Source organism: Pseudoliparis swirei, chromosome 16, assembly GCF_029220125.1.
Source record: "Pseudoliparis swirei isolate HS2019 ecotype Mariana Trench chromosome 16, NWPU_hadal_v1, whole genome shotgun sequence".
Classification (NCBI taxonomy): Eukaryota; Metazoa; Chordata; class Actinopteri; order Perciformes; family Liparidae; genus Pseudoliparis; species Pseudoliparis swirei.
The window spans coordinates 19,244,560-19,272,345 of record NC_079403.1 but is presented as its reverse complement, the minus strand read 5'-3'; the positions used below and the strand labels follow the sequence as shown (position 1 = coordinate 19,272,345).

At 42.7% G+C, this 27,786-nt stretch overlaps 1 protein-coding gene across 7 annotated transcripts; it reads right to left on the bottom strand.

Annotated features, from left to right (window-relative positions):
- On the bottom strand, positions 1 to 26,573 carry vegfaa (vascular endothelial growth factor Aa). Of its 7 annotated transcripts, XM_056433642.1 has the most exons (8): positions 26,019 to 26,573; positions 24,544 to 24,586; positions 8,748 to 8,944; positions 8,055 to 8,131; positions 7,939 to 7,971; positions 5,700 to 5,831; positions 5,411 to 5,489; positions 1 to 4,949 (listed from the first exon to the last, which is right to left on the bottom strand). In XM_056433642.1, exons 1-7 carry the CDS (start codon positions 26,082 to 26,084, stop codon positions 5,456 to 5,458), a joined length of 582 nt encoding a protein of 193 aa, XP_056289617.1. In that variant the 5' UTR covers positions 26,085 to 26,573; the 3' UTR covers positions 1 to 4,949; positions 5,411 to 5,455. The 7 variants fall into 7 exon arrangements, 5 of the variants coding, with proteins under 5 accessions (XP_056289617.1, XP_056289618.1, XP_056289621.1 ...); XM_056433643.1 differs by lacking the exon at positions 5,411 to 5,489; XR_008834013.1 differs by having other exon boundaries at positions 4,930 to 4,949; positions 5,411 to 5,831.
- Between the last annotated feature and the right edge of the window lie 1,213 nt (positions 26,574 to 27,786).

Below are 27,786 nucleotides of genomic sequence, written 5' to 3'. Positions count from 1 at the left end.
TTGATTAATAATATATATATATATATCTTTATTCCAGACTCATGGGTCCATAAAACAACAAACACAAATACAACAACAATATACAAAATACAATACGAGGACACCGGTCCAGCCATTGCAGCCAAAAAAAATCACTCGGGATTAAAAAACATACAAACATTTTATAATAATAATAATACATTTGATTTGTATAGTGTTTAAAAAAAGTACTGAGGCCAATTGTACATGGTAAAAACAAACAATAGAAGTAATAACAATATCCACAAGAGAGATTACATAACAAGGAGAAACAAAACAAAACAAAAACATAACTTAACTTGATAGCATCACATGTCCCACCAGGCAGGAGAGGAGGCCAGCTAACCAGGCAGGAGACATCACGAAAGAGGCCAGACCAATTAGGTTGGCCTTTGAGGCAGGAGGCACAGAGAAGGAGGCAGGGCCATTGGGAAGGAGGCCAGGTCTAGACCAGAGGCTGGGTGTGGGAAGCAGAGGCAAGGACGCAGGACCCAGAACCAGCTTCAGACACAGCCAGGTCCAATGACCCTTTGAGACGTGAAGTCACAAAGACTCTGGGGAGGAAGTAGTTACCTACTTTTTAAAACTCTAGGAATCACAAGTTGCCCCACATTTAGTGAGCTCAGCTTTCTAGTGGGGCAATATGGTGGTACATGCTCCTTAAGATGGGATGGTGCGTCACCAATCAAGGCTTTTAGGTGAGGAGAAGAATGTAAGGGTCTAGTACGTGTTGGGTGGCATCGTACACCTAGTTTAAGACATATGATTATAACAGCCAGGATCTTAAAAGTACAATTAGATCGAATAGTGTACACGTATAGCAAAATAAATGTCTTTTAAAAACGTAGTATTGTGGATGTAGCCTCAATCAAACCTCAAATTGTGTGTGACCTAGAGTGTCCGGAAGACTAAAAGCCTATTTACCAAACCCCAACTTAAAGTATAATTGAGACGGGTTGGAGTGCACACAAAGGAAGCAGTTACAGTAAGAATAATGCTTGTGATTTATCTTCACCCTAACTGCTACCCTAACACTTAACAATATACTGCATGTTATTTGAAGTTCTGAATCAAATGAAGGATGTGTCAGATATTTTGCTCCTAGGTTCTCATTTTGTCTGTTCCCATCAATGAGGGAGCAGTTCAAAGTCCAGGCACACTAAATAATGAGGGCAAAGTTGGCCTGATTTAAAAAAAGAAATCCTGTTTAATTACAGATCAAATGATTTGCAGAATTCTTCTGAGTATTTAGCAGCACCAGGACCAAGCACTTTTACTGGGCTGCACTTTTTTTTTACTGGCCTGAATTCTGATACTCTAAAGTGCTTAATGCTAATATTTTGCTGTGCCACCCCTGAGCTGGCAAAGTGCTCCCACGTTGTTTTTATAACCCCTGACTCAGGACCTCATGTCACAGGAACACTCATGTTTTTCAGTCAGCTGTCATTCAGCAGCAGGAACAAAGTTCACAGGTTCTTAAACCTTGAGCAATACCAGAGTTTTCCTGGCAGAATTCCAATAAATGAAGGGAGGACTGTGTACAAATGGTTGCGATTCCTAAATGGTTAGTGCCATAGTTTTGTTATATCCATTGAATTAAAGCTGAAAGTCTAATTTTCTGCGTCATTTCAGATCCATTGGAGTCGAGGAAAATAAGAAAAATGGTGTCACAGTCCAAATGCATATGGCCCTGACTGTATACAGGGAAAGCGATAATAATAATTATAATACATTACATTTTTATAGCGCTTTTCAAAGAACTCAAAGGTGCTTTTCATCACATAGTTAAAACATCCTAGAAGCTATACAATAAAAATAACAACAATTACAATACAAACAATAGATTAAAGCAAATAAGAACGTAAAGCACACAATCACACATTAAAAGCAGTTCTGAACAGGTGGATTTTGATTTGAAGAATGAAAGGTCTGTGATGTCATACTAACCGAAGCTGCGACTTTAAACCACAGAAACTCTGGTCTACATGGACGCCACATGTCTGTTAATGATCTACCAGAAGATAAAACATAACAAATGTGTTAGCTGAATCTGATACAATCATATTCACACTGAATATAACTCATTGACAATGAAAAAAAAATGGTATTTTCAAAATAAATATGTTTAATACTTACACTAAAAACAAGAAAGAGTATTAATATTGTAAAACATTTTACAGCACCAATAAATATATTAATGTGAAAATATACGAAACAATGTGGCTCAAGAAAAAGCGTGTCATTTAAATACAATTTAGAATGTTGTCATCAGAAGACTGGCGAGGCGTGGGCATAGAGCCCGTCTCAGTGAACACACTCTTAGGCCTCATGTTTGAGGGTGGCAGCACAGAAGGTCAGTTCACATGAACAGCAGTGGTACAGCTGGCACTTCTAGAAACACAGGTAGGACTCATGAAACAAAATGTGTCACTATATTGAGGAAAAAGTCAGAATCACTAACTTTAAGTCTGGACCCATCTTCTGACCCTTCCTGACAATATTGCACATTGTCTCAGGTAGTATATTCAGGAATTCATGCAAACAAATTAGTCATATGTTCCTTCAAATAGTGATCATTCCATGTATCTTCATCTGTCAACACTCGTGAAAAACAGTTTACAATGGGCGTTTCAGCACAGCTGAAATAAACAGTGGACAATGAAAAGATTGATTTCTAAGGTTCATGAATTCATGCGTTTGTTTTTAGCTCGTAATGTTAACAGTAACAATGCTACCTTTTTGACATCCTTTATGGTATTCATCAGGGTTGTGTTGAACTTAAAATCCCACATTTGAGCACAAGTTATTATTTCAAAGGCATACATACTAATTGTAAGGCACACATTATTAATTCAAGAGCACAAATGACTAATTCGTTCAGCAGAGTACCTCAACACATGTCAGGCTACATGAGATGAATGTCAGAACTAAATTATCAATTTAGACCATGAGAAAACATGGTTCAAACTGTTGAGATCTAGCATCCTCTAGACAAATCATATCATACAATCAGCTGATGTGAATGCTCAGCTCCTATATGAAAAAATATACATCATATATGGTGGCACATACCAATTAATAATATCCCTTTAATGAACTATATATCTTATTACGTCTCTATAAGGCCTCATCGTAATAGAAGGTCTTTTTTTCATGTGGTAACAGTTTAGCATCAAAGAAAATGTGTGTTTGAAATGTGGCTGTATCCTACAACAGTGTAATACTTGGGAATGAGGAGGTAATGTTAGAGTAAGAGAGAAAACTGTGCAATTTCACCACCGTCAGACCAGAGGCCTCAGTCTGAATAGACAGTCTTCACTAAATTAGTTCCGAACTGAGCAGCAGCAACGACACTCCTTCAGTCCTCCATATGACATGCCTTTGGGCCAACAAGTGCAAAACCACATGTCCCTCGCCCCAGTCCAAAATGAAAAACACCTGTGTTGGCGCATCATTGACGCACATAATGGTGGTTGGGGTTTCTATCGGTCAACCAGCCCTCCATGATCCCCCTCTAGCTGGTGAGAAACACTGCTCGTGAGAAACACAGCTTGAGTTTCAGGAATGTCAAAGCATCATCTTTCAGTCCTTTTTCACACAAAAAAAAGTAGTTTGTGTTCTCCATTCAATCTCCAGATGGATTGAAACAGTTTAAAAAATGACATTAACACTGCATATAAATATCAGAATACTGAGCATATTCTATAAATTAGATATAGATAGAGGGATATCTAGTGAGTATATACAGATCATTTATGATCAACTACGCTGTTGTGGATTCCTGGCTTTCTTTGGAACACACACAAAATATATTAAATAAGAGAACTGGAAGGTTGTGGATTTCTACAGTGAGGTGCTGATCTGATATATAATGAGCATTTCTAGTCACTTCTTGTCTCAGCATATACCTACAGTAATATAACTTTAGACAGCATGGTCTTGAGAGATTTTGTTAAAGGAACACAATAGCTCAAAATGTATAAAATAATAATAATGCCCAAAGAGAAGTCTGTTTTTCCATGAGGGAAGGGTTACATGAGGGAGGAAGAACCAGGGAAAGGTTGTCGTTTCTTACCCATAACCCTCATGGAAACGTCAACCGTAAGACCAATATCAACTTTGGTCACTTGTCAACACTTTGGCTCTACCCTAATCTTATTTTAACTTCGACTAAAATCCTTTAACTTGCTAAAACATCACCAATAGCCAAGTTTTGTTTCAGTTTTTTCCATAATCATGTAACCCTTCCATGAGAGAAGAACATCATCTTTACATTATACATCACCTCGGCATATAACCTGCATCCACAGTCACTTCAGGAAACTTTTAACGTATGTTCTCACACCAGTCAGTCCATACAGTGGGGACAACACTTCACATCATGTCACAAAGGGAAACAGTATTTGGACCTGCCGTTCAGATCAAGTACAACAGTTCCTTCAACTTCACCTCCGCCTCCTCGTCCTCCCTCCATCTCCAATAGTCTCTTTTGTCAGATTTCGGCGGTGAGTTGGGTTTCTGCTGCACCTTTCGTTGAAGTTGTGCTAACTAGTTTTTGTTACCAATATATATTTGAGATATGCATATCCACAGCAGACCAGCATCCAGTGAAGTGTTACAAAAAAGAGCTTGCCATTAGCAGAAGGCCACTGAAATATTTCCCGTTTACACGCCAGTGGCGCATTTGTTTAGCTTTAAATAGTGTTTTTATATGTAGTAGCAATACACATTGTCGATGTACTTTTAGTATATGTACATAAATATATATATTTAGGAAAAACACTGTGGCAAGATTTGCGTCATGAATGTCCTGTCTTGCGTTGTCATTTCGTATCCTTGCAGGGAATGCATTCTCAGGTTTCAAAGTGCTGTGCCAAGAAATAATTCCTTCATAACAGTGTTGCCAGTCTCATCTCCTCGGTTTATCACATCTGTGGAAGACAAGATGATAATCTGGTTAAGTGACGAGCAGAAAATTAATTTTGTACAACCTCATCTCACAGAATATGATGAGCTAATGTCTCACACAGAACCTCTCCATGCAGATAAAGGGACTATTCAGAGACAGAGGCAGACAAGTAGCAGGCAGTGGACAGTGAGGATGTTGGGGGATGGGTGAGAGATGATGAGGGTCAGTTTCAACCTACTCGTACTTGCTCTGCTGTATACAAAATGTACTCTGATATTGGGTAAAATACTTTATTTAACCTTCATATCAAGTTCTCATGTCTCTAAGTTTTCTCAGGGTTCAGGGCGATGGGTTATATCTGGAACTGGTGGGGGTGAACAGGCCCCATACACTACCCTTAGGTCCACTCTTGCTTTTGAAGTGTGTGGCTCTCTGAATCCCAAGCAGTATGGGGAGTTTCTCGGGGGCAAGAGAGGTCTCCACCTTAATTAGCTTTGTTGTGTACACAGACCACTTTAACTCCTTTCATCAGAACACCATCGTCTCAAAATGACCAGCATGTCTGTAACAAAGCAGGATGATATTCTCGTATCTCACAGGTAGATCGATATAGTATTACTAGCATGTGACAATGTGAACACAGAAGATCACCAACACGTAAATACAACACCAAAAATCAGGAAGAAGCATGCATTTCTCAGCAGGAAACAATTTTGCTGGAAGCACAGCGATGGGAAGGTAGGAAAAAACCTGGTTTATGATGTAAACAAACCTGCAAGTTATTTCGTTTAACTCAAGTTGCCTGGAAATGCAGTCTAATTGTGTGAATTTGCAGGAACATTTACAGGTGAGAGGGTCCTGCACAAACAAGCGCTTCCTTCTCTCTGAGCAAGGCACACAGTGGCTGCAAGGGAAGCAAAAGGGGGGAGAGAGAGAGACAGATCTAAGCTAGAGTGAATTCTGCAGAAAGGGCAGATACTCATGCAACAAATGCCCCTCTCCCACCCACATTTGATGTGTAATAATAATAATAATAATAATAATCAGAGCTCCATGAATGACACATACATTATGTGTTGAAGGCCCATGACTTTTTTGAAACATTCTATTTAAAAAAGGACACAAACTACATCTTATTAATGGGGTGAAAGGGTGATACATTTGCTGTAAAAAAATGAAGGGATTTCATGTTGGCAGGCATTAATGGAGCCAAAGCCAACAGGACAGTCCCTGCAGGGGAGGCAGGTGATGATGAGGAGAGGAAGTCATAGTTTGATGTCAAGTTAGACACTATAGTTGTTGCAGTATCTGTCACAGTACTCAGCTTATGCAATGGAAGGTCACACAAGAGAGACAACAAGGACATAACTAGATATATACCACTATTGCTATGGGGGGAAAAGTAACTATGCTTCATAGAACTGATCTTGCTTTGTACAACACACCCAAACCATAGGATGAATTCTGTATTCCCTTCCAGAGCTCCTCTATAAAAGCAGCAGTTATCTCTGAAGCTTTCAAGGCTACAAAGGAAACAGGTGTAGATGTTGTGGCCATCTATCATCAGAATAAAAATGAAACATGGCAACAGACAGAAAAATGTAGCAGCAAGCAGCTATCAGGCCAGCAGACAGCCATAACGAAAAAAAGGACCACAGACATGTGGAGTGGAATGTTGCGGATATAGAAAAGGATGCAGGAACACATGGAACAAAAGGTTCATTTTGAACGTGCCATGCTGACGCCACATACTGCCCCATTGGGCCACGCTTTAATGATAATGCTGCTGTCGGCAAGCAGAGGAGGAGGCAGGAGAAAGAGAGACACCTGAGCAGATGCAGGAAGTAATCAACCAACAACATTGGGCCTGCCCAACTGTATGAGAGTGTGTCTGAGTCCCAATCCACCCTGCCACAGAATGACCAGCGTGCACAGTGACAAGCAAACATCAACAAGCTCAATTCAGCTCTGCAACCTCTCTCCTCCACCAAGCTGTCAGGATTTCACCCACAGTCTCGTAAATTTGACCAGCTGACCTACTGCTGAGTAGACACACACTAACCAGGCATCAGCATGGTACGTTCATGTGCATGCATGTGCATGCACATGTAAACACACACAGCCCTATGTCAACTGTGACAATGAGCAAGTTACTTTAATCAATGAAGACTCTGCAGCTCCTCTCCAGGCTCATCCTCTATGTACAACACTAAAAATAAAAAAGGGTTACTGCTTGACACCTGTTGCTATGATTAGACTGGGGAAGTAGCCAGGGGCCGAGGGTCAGGTTTGTGCAACTGGAGTCAGAACCCAGACAGCAGTGGGTGGTCACCTACGCTGTTATGGCCGTACCATAAAGTACTAAACCCGTTGCCATAAAAATAGCTCGCTCAAAGTGTAAAGATAGGACTGAAGGCCCGATGCTCTACCTCTACCATCTACAGCAAACAGGATTTCCTCAGCTGTGGCATCACCAAGCATGCTCACTTTCTGTTGAACTGAATTTAACGGGCCACAAACTAAAATATATTCTTTGTAAATCCGTGCACAAGCAAGTTCTTTTTCATTTTGTATCGTCCACAAAATGTCCATAGCACTGAAAACTGGTATCCAGTGTCAGCTCAAATTTAATTCATTTTCTTATTCTTTGATCAGAATTGCCATTCCACTTCAATGGGGTTGGTAATTGTTTAGACTCATGTTTAGACTAAAAGTAATTTGAGTCCTTTGGAGTTTTGGACTAAAGAAAACAAAAATAATTTTGAAGTATTGTTTTGGTAGTAAAAGCATCCTAATGTCTTAATACAATGACAATCACTGCAACACTTCTTTATGTAAAGCTGAAGCTAAGTTCATCTCAAAATCACTCTCTGCTCCACAACAAGAAGCCATCAAACTCTCACATTGCGCTTTTCTAGTGGTCATATCACTACGATTCGTGGACAACCAATTTGCTCTCTTAAGCCACAAAGCCATTGACCAACAGAGAAAAAAACACAACACCTACTTACTATTGTTTCTTTGCAAGAACATCTGGCTTTAGTCTGTAATGAAAAAGAGGAAGATAGTTTAGTTTTTTTCTTTTATTGCAACATTGTCACTATGTGTAAGGGCTTCAGTATCTTACCTGCAATCACACTTTCGATGCTCTGTGAAACTTAAGTGAATAGTGTGCTGCGTTACGAGTGGTCTAAACCGCATCACCTTGAGAAGAAACAGAGGACAGAACAAGGCAAGGTTGAGATTAAAACAGCATCAGGCTACAGTCTAAACTCCTCAGCTCTGAACTGTCTGTCTCACTCTCCGTCTCTCCTGATTCTGCAGTTGTGACAAGGCTGTCAACACAGTGTATCCATGAAGACAACATGTCAGACAAGCCTCCTTCATGTTCTCCATCAGTGAGTGGTTTTAGCTCAGTTATAACAATGTGACCGAGTTCAGTCACGTGATGACATACAACTTGACATATATAGATCATGTGATGACAACAGAGCCATCTCTACAACAACAAGACAAAGTCCATCTACTGATGAAGACGATGAGATGCAAGGTAACCTTGTGTTCAAATTAATTTGTCAAAGTACTACTTCTATGTCAAGAAGTATAAATATCTTGAATTATTTAGCAATTAAACTTGAATGAATTCAAAATGTGCACAGACAAACAGTATTGGTGGAGTTATAGTATGTGTTTAGGTGCTCGCATGATGTCCCATAGTTTTCTATGGATGATTAAGGTGTCCATGTTGTCCAGCTCAGTTAAGTTCAGGAGGAAAAACTTGAAAACCACAAAGGAAAATTGAAGTTGACCCTGGGCTCACCTGCAACGTGACATTGCAGGTTTCTGTGGGAATACACTCCATGGCTTCGTCGTTGCAGCAGCCTCCACAGCGGTTGAGCACGACGCAGGAAGGAACGTAGGTGTGTTCTGTATCCTCCGGATACTCCTGGAAGATGTCCAACAACACCTCCCTGGGCTGACACATACTCTTGGTGATGACATCTGGGAGAAGAATGACTGAAGAGACAAGAAGATTGATTATCTTTTCATCATCGTAATCACTGTCATCATCTTTAATTGACAGCGAATAAGTGAATAGAAAAGCTTTATGTAATAATAAATACTTATCAAATCAAAATCATATATCTGTGGTCTGAGGAGCAACAATGACATCTTTTTGTTTTTTGTTAATGATTCAGTTTCAAACTGAAATGGATGAAAACAGCCTACCAACCAGCTCTTGTAAACTCCCAGTAATGGGTGCAGAAGTAGAAAAGGTTAGATTCCAAGACGAATAGATGACTCCGGCTGTATGGCCATGTAATAGACAATAGTGATTATTTCAGTGGGTCCGATTACAATAAAGCAGCTGCACAGAAATATGCCATCTTCTCTGAGCTGGTATATCGACGCTATACGTTATCACATTAATTGGAATACAATTATATAAACTGCAGGTGGATTGATGAGATATACGACCATCAGTTATTTTGATTTCCAATATGCAAAATGTAACATGAAATACAAGCATCATATAATATCTGTCAATGAAGAATAGGAAGTTTCCTACTAGTGTCAGATAGAGCCCTAACCCAGCGGAGTGACCTGCTGGCCCTCTCTATTTCCGTTCCCCGAGCAGCCCAGAATAATCCATCCCACAGTCCATCACACTCGCTCCCAGCGACCCTCGATAACTCCTGACCCCTGATCTGTCAGAGCAGCCGTGACCTCGGGCACTGTGGCGCCAGGGTCCACCTCTGAACTGAGACCTCGGGAAGTCCGAACTGCTGCCGTCAGTGGACTGTGTGAGCTTTATGATTATGTGTTCAAATGATATACACAGATGAATCCTTGAGAAGTTTATTTTTCACAGAATGTCTATCATTCTGTCTCCAGGGGCCGGTATTTCAAAACTTGTAATCCAGATCAGAATGATCCAGATAACCAAATCCCCCTTTCCTCAGCCACAGATCAAGCTGATCCATCCCGGTATTTCAACATTTTGCGGGATTGGATCAGAGTGATCCTGATACCGGCAGATTGGGATTTCCAAATCCGTCCCCGCCCCCTGGATCAGAAAAGAACCCGGAAACGAAGTGAACATTTTACAGAAAAAAGGAGAAGCTGGCACTACTGTTGTCTCTAAATCTAAGTATAATATTGGTCAGTGTTGATGCATCTTAAAACAAGATGAAAGGCAATCACTATATTGAGTTAACAAATTACGTAAATCCGCACAACGTTGAAAGAATAGCTCGGCGAAGTCAAATAAAGCTGAGTTTGCGCTAACGCGAGCTAACGCTACTCCATTGACTTCCGTGTTAAGGAGCTAGCAAGCTAGTAAAGAGGCTAGTGTCTGTATGTCGCGGTCCGCATTTTAATGCATTTAGTCGCAATACATTGTGTGTAGATTTTAAAATGTGTTGTACATATCTCCGATGTGAGGTCCTCGGACAGGGATGTCTATGTGTGCAGTTTGTAAAGCCCTCTGAGGCAAATGTGTAATTTGTGATAATGGGCTACACAAAATGAACTCAATTAAGTTGCATTTTTAAGAAACAGTTGTCAACAAGAGATAAAACCTTAATATGCGTTTTCTTTATAGATGTTTGTGGAAAGAGAAGACAGACAGTTAACACAGAGCTGCTCCAAATACCATAGGCCTAACCGTTTAAGCTTTGGCTATGAGCATTAAGTGTGTGTGCTGAATGCATGTTAATAAATACATTTGACTGATTTTCAACGAATACGTTGTATTTTTTTTTTTACTTCAATTTTTCAATGTGTTTTCTGAAAAAGAAAGGAACGTGCAAAGAAAATAAACATTGATCAAATAGCAGTCTAGCTATATGTGTATCAAACAATGAACTTTGGGAGCAGTTACACTTCGGCTGGTCCAACCTTTTCATGTAATCTCCCTCAAATCCACCTCTGAGGTGGGATCAGGGTAATCCTGATTTTTAGGATCAAACTGATCCTGATTTCCCACCAAAGTTTTGAAATACTCAACAGCAGTGTTTAATCCGGTTAAAAGGTAGGATTGGATTACCAAATCCGAATCTTCAGGATCAGATTTGCTTTGAAATACCCGTTTTTGGGATCTGATCAGGATTTAATCCAATCCTGGTGGATCATTTTGAAATACCGGCCCCTGGAGATCCCATCACTTTAGGGGAGGCAAGTTGCAATTACAGACTGTAGAATCCAATCTTCTCATGAGACATCAGATATAATAATTATAATAATAATAAAATCTAAAAGCAGCATTGATCGGGCCCTCGCAAATTCACGCTCGTTGGACGGTGGTTCACACGGCCAAGAATGTCTGCAACCGTCGGATCGAGTGTCCACGAGTTAGACTTTTTCTTCCTGCATGGATTGATGCTGGAAAAGCATCTTCGTTTAATAACTGTTAATCACGAAGGTGTTTAGATTGTACTGACCAAATTTGAATTCTATTCCATGATTTACCTCGGAGCAGTTTGTTATTTTAAAGCATGAAAAAATGTATGTAAAAATCACACTAAAGTTAAAATGTCCGACTTCCGGTAAGGTTTAGAGCATGATCCCAGGATAGTTATTATTAAATTTCCATGTGCTACATATGCCTATCAAGTTTTGGATTCCTATCTCAAACCTACTGTGAGGGCTGTTTTGTCGAAATTTGTCAAAGGTTTGTTGAAATTTTGAAGGGGCGCCATCGACCTAAACCGCCATTTTGAAGGATTCAAATCATACCAAACAACTATAATTAAGACAGTAAATGTGTGTGCTAAGTTTGCGTGTGTTTTAAGCATTTTTAGCCCCCCAAAACATCTTTGCCTTCATTCAATTCAATTCAATTCAGTTTATTTGTATAGCCCAATTTCACAAATTACAAATTTGTCTCGGAGTGCTTTACAATCTGTACACATAGACATCCCTGCCCCAAAACCTCACATCGGACCAGGAAAAACTCCCAAATAACCCTTCAGGGGGAAAAAAAGGGAAGAAACCTGCAGGAGAGCAACAGAGGAGGATCCCTCTCCAGGATGGACAGATGCAATAGATGTAATGTGTACAGAAGGACAGATTTAGAGTTAAAATACATTCAATGAATATGACAGAGTGTATGAATAGTTCATAGTAGGCATATTCCACGATGGAGACCTCCACGATCCATCAGGCAGATGGCGGTGGGGAGGAGGAGTGGGCGGAGTCTCAACAGTGGGCGGAGTCTCAACAGGACAGTGGCGTAGTCAGGAGCAGGAATTCCACGACCCAGACCTCGATGATCCATCAGGCAGATAGGATCTATGCCGTCTCATAGGGTCCGATGACCCCATGAGACGTGAAGTCACAAGGACTCCGGGGAGAAAGCAGAGTTAGTAACGTGTGATTGAGAGATGAAAATTCATCCTTAAGGAGAGATAAAAGAGGAGATAGGTGCTCAGTGCATCCTAAAACGTCCCCCGGCAGCTATAAGCCTATAGCAGCATATCAAGGGGCTGGACCAGGGCAAACCTGATTCAGCCCTAACTATAAGGTCTGGCTCCCATTCTACTTTTTAAGACTCTAGGAACTACAAGTAGTCCCGCATTTAGTGAGAGTAGCTCTCTAGTTGGGCAATATGGTACTACAAGCTCCTTAAGATATGATGGTGCATCACCAATCAAGGCTTTGTACGTTAAGAGAAGAATTTTAAAAGTGATTCTTGATTTTACTGGGAGCCAGTGCAGAGCAGCTAGTGCAGGAGTGATGTGATCTCTTTTCTTAGTTTTAGTGAGAACACGAGCTGCAGCATTCTGGATCAACTGGAGGGACCTAAGAGATTTATTAGAGCAGCCTGATAATAAGGAGTTGCAGTAATCCAGTCTCAAGTGAACGCGTGAACCAATTTTTCTGCATCTTTTTGAGACAAGATGTGCCTGATTTTTGAAATATTACATAGATGAAAGAATGCAGTCCTTGAGATTTGCTTTACGTGGGAGTTAAAGGACAAGTCCCGATCAAAGATAACGCCAAGATTCTTTACAGTGGTGTTGGATGCTAGGGCAATGCCGTCTACAGAAACCACATCACCAGATAATTGATCTCTGAGGTGCTCAGGGCCGATTAAAATTTCTTCTGTTTTGTCTGAGTTTAACATCAAGAAGTTGCAGGTCATCCATGTTTTTATGTCTTTAAGACATGCTTGAATTTTACCGAGTTGGTTGCTCTCCTCTGGTTTTATCGATAAATATAGTTGAGTATCATCTGCATAACAATGAAAGTTTATGGAGTGTTTCCTGATAATATTGCCCAAAGGAAGCATGTATAACGTAAATAAAATTGGTCCAAGCACAGAACCTTGTGGAACTCCGTGATTAACGTTGGTGGTTATCGAGGAGTCATCGTTTACAAATACAAACTGAGATCGATCTGATAAATAGGATTTAAACCAAATTAGTGCCGTGCCTGAAATGCCAATCGACTGCTCCAGTCTCTGTAACAGGATGTCATGGTCAATGGTGTCGAATGCAGCACTAAGGTCTAACAAGACCAGGACAGAGAGGAGTCCTTTATCTGCTGCCATTAAGAGGTCATTTGTAATTTTCACCAGTGCTGTCTCGGTGCTGTGGTGTTTTCTAAATCCTGATTGAAATTTCTCAAATAAACTATTATGATGTGAAAGTCGTTCAACTGATTTTTTTCTTTTTTCTTCTCAAGGGAGAGGAGGGAGAAGGTTGAGAGAGGTCTGTAGTTAAAACACACTGGATCCAGAGTGGGGCTTCTTCAGGAGAGGTTATAACAGCCACTTTTGAGAAGGTGTGATGCGTGGCCTGTTAGCAGAGACACATTGATAATATCTAATAGAGAGCCGCCAATTAAAGGCAAAACGTCTTTAAGCAGCCTCGTCAGGATGGGGTCCAAGAGACAGGTAGACGTGTTCGAAGTAGAAACCGTTGAAGATAATTGGTCACGGTTGATGGGAGAAAAGCCCTCCAAATATACACCAGGGCATACAGCGTACTCATGTCAAAGAGTACGTTGCCACGGCAACAGCCTTTCACGAAAGATCAAGATTTTGAAAACCTTTAATCAATTTGGTTTTTAGATTGTACTGCCCACTTTTGAAGCCTATCCAATGATTTGCATAGGACTGGGCTAGACAAAAGCATGAGAAAAAAATCACACAGAAATAAAAATGTCCGACTTCCATCACGGTTTAGAGCAGCGGTCCCCACAGACCACAGACCCGTTTCGTGTGAGAAATTTTTTCCGCGGACCGGCCACATAAATATGACGTAATAAAATGATACGACTGGCATAAAGTGCAAAAGTACAAGTCACCATTACGCCAAATTACTTGTTTATCTGCAACGAGCCTCTGATGGGAGACAACTACACCCGACATGTGTTTGTTACGTCTGCTCTGTAACTTAGTTCTGGTCGCTGTCATTAGATTCAGTCACCTCATTTAGACTTAAGACTTTCCTCTTTGACAGAGCTTATAGTTATGGCTGAATCAGGTTTGCCTTGTATCAGCCCCTTGATATGCTGCTATAGACTTATAGGCTGCTGGGGTACGTTTTAGGATACACTGAGCACCCATCTCCTCTTTTCTCTCTCCTTATGGATGAGTTTTTATCTCTCTATTGCAAATTACTAACTCTGCTTTCTCGCCGGAGTCCTTTTGACTTCACGTCTCATAGGGTCATCGGACCCGAAATGAGACTTCATAGATCCCATCTGCCTGATGGATCATCGAGGTCTGGATCGTAGAATATGCCTACTACTACCAACTATGCCATTGCCCTGTTGAGACTCCGCCCATCTCTGCCTGATGGATCGTGGAGGTCTCCATCGTGGAATATGCCAACTACGAACTATTCATACACTGTCATATTCATTGAATGTGTTTTAACTCTAAATCTGTCCTTCTGTACACATGACATCTATTGCACCTGTCCATCCTGGAGAGGGATCCTCCTATGTTGCTCTTCTGAAAGTTTTTCCCCCGTGAAGGGTTATTTGGGAGTTTTTCCTGATCCGATGTGAGGTTTTGGGACAGGGATGTCTATATGTAGATTGTAAAGCACTCTGAGACAAATTCGTAATTTGTGAAAAATGGGCTATACAAATAAACTGAATTGAATGAGCCATAAATTACATCTTTTAAGACTTCTTAAAACTACTTCTCACCAGACTTTTTTATTTCATGTTTGTGCATGAAATCACTGTTTAGTATTGTTTTAAGTCTGAAATTACTGAAAGTTATTTATGTTGTATTACCTTGTGTCCTTAACATTCACTTGTTGGTTTATAATTGACTGTAAAAGGGAATATTACTAACTAGTTTTGTTATGCATACTGTGATATTCTGAACTATCTCAGGTTCAAACTGCACCATCTTTTCATTAATACATTTGAGAAGATGACAATGTTCCTCGATTTAGATCTCAGCTTGTTATTCAGGGGTGATAGCGCGTCCCACAGCCAGACCAGTGGAGAACCACTGCCCCAGACCAGTGGCGAAGCAACTGTCTCAACTGTGCCCAAAAAGCTTTGAACAAAGTTAATGTAATAATGTGTGTTTGATCTTTGATAAAGTAATATGGGTTAACATAAATATAATAGATTTATTTTATAATATTAAATACATTTGCATATATATTTATACATTTATATAAGTACACTTAAATAAACAATAAAAAAATGCAAAGACAGTTATCCCTCCTGATGCCTTCGGGTCAATTTGACCTGATTCAATGTTTAACCCTCCTGTTACCTTTATATTTACTGACATATTTTACCCTTGGGGTCAATATGACTCCAGGTATTAAAATCTCCAGAAAATTATTAGAATTAATATTGTTTTCCAAGTTTAAGTGTGAGGTACTTTATGTTTGTTTGTTGACTACCGAAAGAACACCGACATTAAACATTGAATCGGGTCAAATTGACCCGAAGGCATCAGGAGGGTTAACAATATATTCTGGAGTAGTTACAATTATACTGTGTTACAGTGACAACTGGCCCTTTGAGGGCAGCCAATGAGGCTGATGTGGCCCACGGTGAAAATTTGTTTGACACCGCTGCTTTTATCCTTGAACAAGATTGAAGTCGATTGGATAAGGGGGTTAACTGTATAATGGCGAAAAATGACAAAAACAGGCAAAATACACCCAAATTGGGTGGATTATTGTAGGGTCCCCTCGTGTGTGTTCAAATCACACACAATTTCCTGTGTATGTTACGGGATGCAATGTGCACATATACTACGTTTTTAGTGATTAGTACCAATAATGTTGAAGTTATGAGCATTAAAAAACAAGACACCCCCCTAAGAGGTTCATTGAGCCATATAATCTTAACAAAATGAGATATAAAAAAGCTGTTTATGTCCAGTTGATATAGTTTGAATCATGATCCACAGAAAGTTTTGTATGAATCGGACCCAGCGTGTAGAAGAAATGGCCAATTATGTGTTTTTGAAGGAGACAGAGCGTATTTCAAGTCAATAGGACATCCTGGGTCATCCATGGTCAAACTTCGAAAAAATATATTTTTAGACCCAAATTTGACATCTATATCATACCTCTGTTTTTACCAAGCCTGACAAGCTTGGTGAATTTTGGGGTATGCCAAGTACCCCCAATATGCTCCCAATGTTCTAAAATAAAGAGCAGAATAAGAAAAATCATAATAATTCTAACAAACACAATAGGGTCCTCTCAGACTGAATTCGTAAGTCACTCGGACTAAAATACATTAGAATAACAATAGGTCCTCGACCAAATTCGGGTCTCTGGCCCTAATAACATATTGATCGTTTGTGGTCAGAGGGAATCTTACTTAGTTAAAAGACTGCATGTGACAATTGCAGCACCAAGTATCACTCAGGTCTCTGAGAGTCAACAGACAGCAGCTACAACACATGAGGAGCTACAACAGAAGATATAAGCAGTTACAAAAGCAGACATAAGAAGTTAGAACAGACTTAAGCAGCCACAACAACAGACATGAGCGACTACAGACAGGAACAGCTACAACAACATACAGGAGCATGTACACTAGACATGGAGACTGAAAACACACCTTTTCCGACTATATCTGGATTAAAACACAGATTAGCACTTCAGTGGCACTTACTTATGGTACTTTTGTAGTTCGACTATGTTGAGGAAATGTTACTTCCTGTATTCTTGTTGTTCTTAGTTTGTACTCTAGGTTGAAATGCACTTATTGTAAGTCGCTTTGGATAAAAGCGTCTGCTAAATGACATGTAATGTAATGTAACATGGGCAACTACAGCAACAGGCATGAGCAGTTACAACAACAGATATGAGGTGGCATGAGCAGCTAAAACAACAGACAGAAGCAGATACAATAACTGACAAGAGCAGCTACAACAGCAGGCATGAGCAGTTACAACAGACATGAGCAGCTACAACAAAAGACAGAAGCAGATACAACAGACATGAGCACCTACAACAACAGCGAGCAACAGCATACATTAGCAGTTACAACAACAGACATGAGTATCTGAAACAACAGGCATGGGCAGCTACAACAACAAACATGAGCAGCTAAAACAACAGACTAGACTCAGCAACAACACACATTAGCAGCTATAACAGCATACATTAACAGTTACGACAGCAGACATAGGCAGCTGCAACAACAAACATGAGCAGCTACAACAGCAGTAATGAGCAGTTACAACAGACACGATCAACAACAGACATGGGCAGGCCAGGTACAACAGACATAAGCAGCTATAACAGACTTGAGCAGTTACAACAACAAACAATCAGACATAAGCAGTTACAACAGCAGGCATGAGCAACAATAGACATGCACAGTTTCAATGGCAGACATGATCAGTTACAACAGACATGAACAACTGACATAGGGAATTGCAACACCAGAAATGACCAGCTACAACAACAGATATGAGCAGTGACAACAACAGACATGGGCATCCACAACAGCAGACATGAACAGTTACAATAGCAGCCTCAGTGGCAAGACACTCAACAGCTTCTACCCTCTTACCAAGGATAGGGTGTTTCTTATTGTGAACAAATCTCAAATCAGCAGATGAGGCATGAAAACTGAGTAAACTCATCATGAAAACCATGAGATGTGGTTGAAAGCTCTATGAAGAAGAATTGTCACACTATAGTTAATTTGGACTCAATTAACACACCATCCTGCTTCCCCAAATCCTCACAAATAATAATTTCTATTTGTGAGTTGATTTTCAAGATTTACATCATCAGTGTTACGCTCTCCGAGAGCTCCAGGAGTGAACCCACAATACTGAACACTATAGCGAGGAGACAGAACTTATGAAGGGAAACAGGTTTATTCCTCCAAAAACCGGTTACACTGACGACAGGGGAACTGATAATCCACAAAGTCCCGGACCAGCAGCGAGTCTCCTCCGAGGTGGAAGTGGAGGACTGAAGCCGGGGATCCAGAGCTGACTAGAGCTAGCAGGCTAAGACAGGTGTGCGTGGAAGCACGGAGGAGAGGAGGAGCGGAGGTCCGATGCCGGGGTTCCAGAGCTGACGTGAGCTGGTAGGCTGGGGCAGGTGTCCGTGGAAGCACGGAGGAACCCAGACGGAAGAATGGTGGCTGGACGTGGCAGGCAGAGGAGCAGGCAGGGGGGTACTGGACAGAGATACTGAGAGTACAAGGTACTGCTAACTACGTTTTACCGAGTCGATTTACCAGCGTGGTGAAACGACGAACTGGTAAATACTGGATGAAGGAACCGGGTATATATGCAGGTGGAGGTGAGTAGTAATCAGGAGGATGAGCAGCAGCTGAGGAGGAGAGTTGGTGGGAATCAAGTGGGTCAGCCACGCCCAGCCCGGAAGACAGATAGACAATAACAAACACAAAACAAAGGGGAACAGAAGGAGAGAGCACTGCAAATCCCCACAGTACCCCCCCTTCAATGGGAGCCTCCTGGCGACCACCAGGCTTGTCAGGGTTTGCCCTGTGGAACTCCCTCAACATGACCGGGTCCAAGATGCGTGACCGAGGCACCCAGCAACGTTCCTCCAGGTTGTAACCCTCCCAATCAACCAGGTATTGAAAGCCCTGCCCGGCGCCTGACATCCATGAGCCGACGCAGGTGTAGGCAGGATGATCATCAATGACCCGGGGGGGAGGAGGGGAAGCTGGCGGAGGGCACAGGTCACTGGTGTGGACTGGCTTGATCTGGGACACATGACTCGTGGGATGAATCTTCATGGTTCTGGGGAGCTTCAAGCGGACAGCAGAGGGGTTAATGATTCGCTCAATGAGGAAGGGGCCAAGAAACCGAGGAGACAGCTTTTTAGACTCGGTGAGGAGGGAGATGTTTCTGGAAGACAACCAAACTGATTGTCCAGGGGTGTAAGGGGGAGCGGCATGTCTGTGAAGGTTGGCTGACCGTTGATTTCTGGCAGACGTCCGGAGGAGTTCAGAGCGGGTGTCCCTCCAAATCTTACGGCACCGTCGAATGTGTTGCTGGACGGACGGAACTGCCAATTCACTCTCCTCCTCAGGCAACAGGGGAGGTTGGTACCCCAAGGAGGCTTGAAGGTGAGAGACCAGTAGCGGAGGACGTGAGTGAATTGAAGGAATACTCAACCCAGGGTAGCAGGGAGCTCCAGGTAGATTGATTGCGATTGGCAACACAGCGGAGAGTAGATTCCAGGTCTTGATTGGCCCTTTCAGTTTGACCGTTTGACTGGGGATGATAACCAGAGGTTAAACTGACAGACGCACCAAGTGCATGACAGAAATTCTTCCAGACCTGAGAGATGAACTGAGGGCCACGGTCGGAGACGATGTCAGCCGGGATTCCATGCAGGCGGAAAACATGCTGGGTGAGAAGTTGGGAGGTCTCCAGGGCTGAGGGGAGCTTCGGCAGAGCTACAAAATGGGCACATTTGGAGAAACGGTCAATAATGGTTAGAACAGTATTGTTTCCTTGTGAGGCGGTAGGCCGGTGACAAAGTCCAGTGCTATGTGTGACCAGGGTCGACTAGGGATTGGAAGGGGCTGAAGCAATCCTGCAGGTTTCTGATGAGAGGCCTTGTTCCTGGCACATGTAGTACAGGCAGCAACGTACTCCTTAGTGTCCTTGTCCATTGTTGGCGACCAAAAATGTCTCCGGAGAAGGGAGAGTGTGCGGTTGGCACCTGGGTGATTGGCGAAACGGGAGCTGTGGACCCACTGAAGAACTTGGGAACGGACAGAGTTGGGGACAAACTGACGATTAGGCGGACCGCTACCAGGGTCAGGTTGCTCCAAAAGCGCCTCTCGGATCGAGTTACTGATCTCCCAAGTGAGGGCACCCACAACACAACTCTGAGGGAGAATAGAGTCCAAAGAGGTAACTGGTCCCACCGAAGTGAACGCCCTGGACAGGGCATCAGGTTTGGTATTTTTGGAACCAGGGCGATAGGTTAGAGAGAAGTTGAAACGACCAAAGAAGAGAGCCCATCTGGCTTGTCGGGAGTTTAGCCGTTTAGCTGACTGGATGTATTTGAGGTTCTTGTGGTCCGTCCAAAGTAGGAATGGCAGTTCGCTGCCCTCGAGCCAGTGTCGCCACTCCTCCAACGCCATCTTCACCGCCAGCAGCTCCCGGTCGCCCACATCATAGTTTCTCTCAGCTGGGGAAAGACTGCGTGAGAAGAAAGCACAAGGATGAAGTTTATTGTCTGGGACAGAACAGCGCCAACCCCGATGTCTGATGCATCTACCTCAACCACAAACTGCTTGCTTGAGTCTGGCTGGATGAGAATGGGGGCCAAAGTGAACAGTGATTTTAGTCTCAGAAAAGCATCGTTAGCATCAGTGGTCCAGGAGAACTTGACTTTGGTTGAAGTGAGACTGGAGAGTGGAGCTGCAACCTTGCTATAGTTCTTAATGAACCGGCGATAGAAGTTTACGAAACCCAGAAACCTCTGCAACTCTCTCCGAGTAGTGGGGACTGGCCACTCAGTAACAGCTCTAATCTTTCCAGGATCTGCCTCCAACCTGCCTTGCTTGATGATGTATCCCAGGAAGCCTATCCGTTCCTGGTGAAACTCACACTTCTCAGATTTGACGTACAGTTTGTTCTCAAGCAGCCTCTGAAGAACCTGGCTGACGTGGTTCTGATGTTCCTCCAGGCTCTTGGAAAAGATCAAAATGTCGTCAAGGTACACAAAAACAAACTGATTGAGAAAATCTCGCAAGACATCATTAACTAGGACCTGAAAAACAGCTGGGGCGTTAGTGAGTCCAAAAGGCATGACTAGATATTCAAAGTGACCAAGTGGGGTGTTAAAGGCAGTTTTCCACTCATCTCCTTGGCGGATACGAACCAGGTGGTAAGCATTTCTGAGGTCGAGTTTTGAGAAGATGGTGGCACCTTGAAGAGGCTCAAAAGCGGAGTTTATCAGGGGAAGTGGGTACTTGTTTTTAACTGTGATGTTATTTAACCCACGAAAGTCAATACAGGGCCGGAGTGATTTGTCTCTCTTGCCCAAGAAGAAAAACCCAGCACCCAGAGGGGAGGAGGAAGGACGAATGATACCTGAAGCCAGGGAGTCACTTATATATCTCTCCATAGCCTGTCTCTCAGGCCGGGACAGGTTATAGAGCCTGCTGGTAGGTAAAGGAGACCCAGGAAGAAGATCGATGGGACAATCATAAGGACGATGAGGAGGGAGAGAGAGAGAGCCTTATCCTTGCTGAAGACCCCACTCAGGTTGTGGTAGACCTCAGGAACGCCGGATACATCTATGACAGCTGAGACACAAGGAGCAGACCATGGGAGATCAGAGACGGGAGGCACCGCAGACTGCAAACAGTTAAGGTGACACAACTGATTCCATTCAATGATTCTACCTCCAGCCCAATCGATATGTGGATTGTGGGTGCGAAGCCAAGGGTAACCAAGAACCAAAGGGGTAGCTGGGGCAGAAATAACCTTTAATTGAATTAATTCTCTGTGATTACCAGAAATAATCAGGGTTACGGGTTGTGTTTGCTGTATTACCTTAGAAATCCTTTGACCATTTAAGGCATAAGCAGTCATAGGGTCCGGTAATGTTTCCAAGTGGAGACCCAGTTGTTTGGCTAGTTCCAGGTCCACAAAACTGTCCTCTGCTCCAGAGTCAATGAGGGCCGAGAGGGGCAAAGACTGAGAGTTAGAACCAAGTCTGGCAGGGATGAGAAAACGGCGCAAGGTTGGGGCTACAATAGTAGTAGGATGTGGACTCGTCAGGACCCCCAAATTCACTGACGAGCTCTTGCGTTTGGGCGGACCGGACAGCCAGCCAGGATATGCCCCAATCTGCCACAGTACAGGCAATCTCCAGACTTTATACGTCGAAGACGTTCCTCCCGGGATAGTCCGGCACGTCCCAACTGCATCGCTTCCTCCTTAGCAACGGTGGGCACGCGAGGTGGCAAGGTAACGCCCGCCGGTCTGGATTCAGAGGGGGCAAACTTGGGTGAGTAGTTTGACTGGCTTGGCAACGTAAATGAAGACCGCTGCGTTCGCTCCGCATGGCGCTCTCGCAGACGGCTGTCGAGACGAGATACCAAGGTGATTAATGATTGAAGGTCGGCCGGCTCGTCTCGTGCAGCCAGCTCATCCTTCAGTTGATCCCTCAACCCCTTAACAAACACTGACTTTAGCGCCGCTTCGTCCCAGCGGGCCTCTGCCGCCAGTGTGCGAAACTCGATAGAGTAGTCGGCCACTGTACGAGTCCCTTGTTGCACATTTAGCAGACAATTTGCAGCTGAGCCAGAGTAGTCGGGGTGATCAAAAACATCGGACAAATGTTCAGAAAAATCTCCAAAGGAAAGAGAGTCATAGTCCACAGCGGAACTCAATGCTTCAGCCCAAGTTAATGCCTTGCCACGAAGCAAACTCAACACATAGTTAATTCTTGTCACATCAGAAGCAAAGGACAAGGGGCGCTGGCGAAATACCTTGCTGCATTGAAAATAAATCCTCTGCATCTCTCCACCTCTCCATGGAAAGGCTCAGGGTCGGCAATGGGGAAATCCCGGCATGGAGTGGAGGGGGCAGGAAATGCAACAGAAGACGTCAGGGTTGTGACTTGAGCAGCAAGGTTCGAGATGTGTTGTGCCATGGACTGATGGCAATCAACTAAGGCTCGGATCATCTGCTCATGTTGGCCCAGAAGACCTCCCTGATGAGACAGGGCGTGCTGGACAGCGGCGGGATCCGATCCAGTGTCAGAGGGGTTCATATTGACCAGTTCGTACTGTTACGCTCTCCGAGAGCTCCAGGAGTGAACCCACAATACTGAACACTATAGCGAGGAGACAGAATTTATGAAGGGAAACAGGTTTATTCCTCCAAAAACCGGTTACACTGACGACAGGGGAACTGATAATCCACAAAGTCCCGGACCAGCAGCGAGTCTCCTCCGAGGTGGAAGTGGAGGACTGAAGCCGGGGATCCAGAGCTGACTAGAGCTAGCAGGCTAAGACAGGTGTGCGTGGAAGCACGGAGGAGAGGAGGAGCGGAGGTCCGATGCCGGGGTTCCAGAGCTGACGTGAGCTGGTAGGCTGGGGCAGGTGTGCGTGGAAGCACGGAGGAACCCAGACGGAAGAATGGTGGCTGGACGTGGCAGGCAGAGGAGCAGGCACGGGGGTACTGGACAGATACTGAGAGTACAAGGTACTGCTAACTACGTTTTACCGAGTCGATTTACCAGCGTGGTGAAACGACGAACTGGTAAATACTGGATGAAGGAACCGGGTATATATGCAGGTGGAGGTGAGTAGTAATCAGGAGGATGAGCAGCAGCTGAGGAGGAGAGTTGGTGGGAATCAAAAGTGGGTCAGCCACGCCCAGCCCGGAAGACAGATAGACAATAACAAACACAAAACAAAGGGGAACAGAAGGAGAGAGCACTGCAAATCCTCACAATCAGGGTAGAACTGTCCGATAGTTGTAAGACTATAGACACACTGTAAATTTGTATCTTTTTGGAGGATGTGTCGTTGATGAAAAAAAATTTAAATCTTGATGACAGCTTAGGTGAACCCTCTGAGCCCTCCAGTTAGATCCCCAAGCATCTACGACAGTGTGGCTGTGTGAAGATCTGAAGCATGCCAATGGCAGACATCCTGCTACTTTACAAACACTTACAACAACCACAGAACCTGCCCATTGATGATGTTGGAGTGACTCATATGTGTCTCCAGCCAACAGGTCCAACCTTTGCATTGAACCAATGCTGACTGTCTGTCTGTTCATGTATTGACTGTGTTCTTCCAACCACAACAGAAACACAACAAAATTAACACTGCTAATGATTTCTGCATTTTCTCCCAGACTAACTTTTTTTTATTTTTCTTATTTGCCCTACTTTTAAGACAACTCTAAAATCTAGAGTCAGACCTTACACCACTGGAAAGGTTGATTCCTGTCTGCTGTGTATAGAACATAAATCCTTAACTCGCACTAAACAATCCCCGCTACTCATGTCAAACTTTTACAGAAACAAAGTCAGTCTGAGGCAGAGATACAAATGTCCATCACATGTCCACTAGGTGGCCCTTCAGACATTTGGTCTGCAAACAGAGGAAAGGAAGAAGTCTGTAACAGACATAACACTTACCCTCATTTGTACTCTTCTCCACTCCCTTGTTAATGCTGGCAGTCTGGAAGAGATGCACATCAGACCAGGGGATAAATATTATATATTTCTCATCTATAAAAAGATTTTACAACTTAGTAGGCCCCTACAAGGAAGTATGGAAAGGTTTTTATCTGAGCCCAATACACTTCATTAAATAAGCTAGATCAGCAATCTGATTCATTTTATAAAGACTGATATCAGAATTGTTGTAAAGTACTTACTCTCCATTCTGTCACTGCCGTTAACAAGTGAAGTCACTCATCAGCCATGTCAAGTTACAAACATGCAGCTAGGGAACAAGGCTAATTTACCTTCAAAATAAAAGCGCAGCAGCGTGTCAAGTTTTAATGTTATAGATATTGGCCCAAAGATCATTTGGAATAAGTAAAGTATTCTACTGGTTTTAATTCCATGCGTCCATATGTTCAAACTGTTAAAACAAATTATGCAAAGAGCCGGTACACTTTTTCATCAACAGATTGACTTTCTTTACAGATAAAAGGAGAGTCGGCTACATAGCGTTAAATGCGTCACTCCAACTCTTCAAATTGCTTGTCTGAGTTTTATTTTGAAAGCAGCAACAGGAACCGCTCACTGTTTTGATTGTAAAAAGATGACGTGACGAACCGGCATCTCTGACAGACCTCTGTTCACCTTATGTGGCTGTGTAACCAGCGTAGATATTGCGTGAGAAAGCGGATCGGCCTGTGTGGGAACGAGATGGGCAACTTGCAGGGCGCCAGCACAGGAGGAACCGGGTCTCAACTATATATCAGAATTGTTCTGGGTATCTGGGACTAAACCCTGTGGCTGAATGGTCAGAGGACTGACTTTACATATATAATACACTCTATTCAGAAATTTCCTGGTGTAATGCACTTCATAACAGTTACTATTCCCTTTCGGCATAGATGTTATCCGGCAAACAGCATTCATTTAATAACTTGATGACGTATACCCAACGTCATTCCACCCACTGTATTGAGCCGAAGCCTGCCATGAGGCTTTAATTCGATTCTACTAAGTAGCCTACTAGTTATGAGAAAAACATAAAACTAAATAATTGTCTTAAAAGAATCTAGACAGTCACGAGTCAAGACCGTTACTTTTTGAAGCGTGTCTCTTGTTACTTTGGTTAAAACATATCCGATTTGAACAAAGTCTGGCTTTGCAAACAAATAAAAGAAGGTTTTAGCAAAAAGGAATTCACAAAAAGAGGTAATCTGGACATATATGCCTAAAACTAGCTTGTTGGCCAACACAAACTATATTAATTAATCACCTACATTCCAGGTTATGCTCATTGGAAAACAGCAGTAACAACATCAAACGTAATTGAGGATAGATACAGCTGTTAAGCTTTAAAAGGACGTGTGACGGGAACAGATATCCCTGTCTGATACTAAATAATGAAGATGAATAATAAGACTTAACAAATAAAGTCCAAGACTCACCTTAACAGTGCATAGTTGAAGAACCGCAGCCAAAAGGATGTGTACAAAACTGACAACAAAGTTCATGGTTAGAATTCCGCGCAATGGGTGTTGAAATCTCTGCGGTTGTTTAAGGGTTCAAAATCTGACAATATCAACAAAACAACACGCATACAGTGAAAAATGAAAAATACGTATTTAAAAAACCCGGAGCTACAGCAAAGTAAAATCCATATTTTCCACCGGCATGTGGTACTTCTGCTGGAAACATTACCATCCAACAAGCCGTGCTTGTCCACAAACAAAGACACGATGAAAGGTTCTTGAACCAGGACCTCAGAAACAGAGCGATCTTTCAAAAAACACTGTAATAATGTTGAGTGTGGAAGCGGGAAGAGGGAGACTGTCTTTCTTCACACATCCCACAACATTAAGCTGTGTCTGAGTACCACTGTCTGCCGGTATAAAGTCATCACCCTTCTCGTGGTTCTTATTGACGGTCCGCCCCTGTCTGTTCCGCGGCTTCTCTTCTCTCTAAAGATCTCTGTGGGAGCATCGAGAGCGGCTTGTACCCGGCTCGGCAGCAGCACCAGTCTCTTGCGTTCTATCTCCTCTTGGCTGCTGCTGCTACAGTTCAAGAGTTAATAATGGTGGGGTATCAGAAGCCGCCAGTCCTGTATCTGGAGGCGGGGCGGCTATGAGAAACCAATGGCAGCGAGGGGGCGGGCATTGATCTGTATCTGCTGTTCACTCTCTCTCTCACACGCACATTAAAAACACGGGCGCGCGTAGACACACGCACACACGCACGCACACGCACACACACGGTTGAGGCTTCCAAAAGCCTTATATCATTAAATGTAGTTTCCTTTAAACATCTTGGCTATTTCTTGGTTGAGCATGGAGTTATTTTGTTCAATTGCTATGTTTATACTGTCAATTCAAATTAGTATTATAATAATGATAATAACTAAACACACAATTAATATTTTAAGACATTGAAGATTATCATTACAAGGTACAAAGACACAAAAGCCTCATAATGCATTTCCCTCAACAATCATTCACTAGAGTAGTGACTGAAAACTAAAAAGATATACAGTGTGGTGTGGAGCATAACGTATTCACTCATTTGCTTACTATCATACAGAATAGTTAACACATGCATCTTCGATTATAAGTTTATATTATAATGTTCTCTTTTCTGTCATTATAGCAAGTTTATTTGTACAAATTACTCTTTTATGTATTCCTTATTATTAAAACACATACAATAATGAAAATACAATAATGAATACACAGGAAAAACGAGAGAGTAATTTTTCCAGAGTTAATATTTTTTTCCTCTGAAAGAGTAATTTTTATTCAGTTCAGAGTGTAATTATTTCCGATGACCACTAGAATGGGAGTAAAAAAACAGAGTAAATCGTATTGGAGTAATATTAAGAACACGCCCACTAATGTTTGTTAAGTTTCGTTTCTGCCGGAATTTTCTAATCCCGCAGTGCAAGGTCGAGGTGAGTGGCAGCGGTAGACGGCAGTGAGCCAGGTAAGTCTGCAAAGTACTACATATCGATTTTAATAGTGTAGCGACCCTGTGAAGTGGCTGGCAATCACAGTGTGGCACCGTGCATGCTGCTCGAGGGGGCGGGCCTGTGATTGGCGGAGTAGAGGGGAGGCGGGGTTAACCTGTCGGAAAAGGGGAGTTAAGGGTGGTTGACGGGAACCGTTGTTGTTGAGAGGAGCACGCTGTCTGTGTTGGTGGATGCCCAATAAAGGAGGAGTAATA

Excerpts from the sequence above, each read along its gene's own strand:
- vegfaa (XM_056433642.1), bottom strand. The coding sequence starts at position 26,084 with ATGAACTTTGTTGTCAGTTTTGTACACATCCTTTTGGCTGCGGTTCTT. Across the intron at positions 8,945-24,543 it reads GGAGAAGAGTACAAATGAGG|TCATTCTTCTCCCAGATGTC; the intron begins GTAAGTGTTATG and ends TTGTCTCTTCAG. Across the intron at positions 5,832-7,938 it reads GTTCTTGCAAAGAAACAATA|CCACTGTGTGCCTTGCTCAG; the intron begins GTAAGTAGGTGT and ends CTTCCCTTGCAG.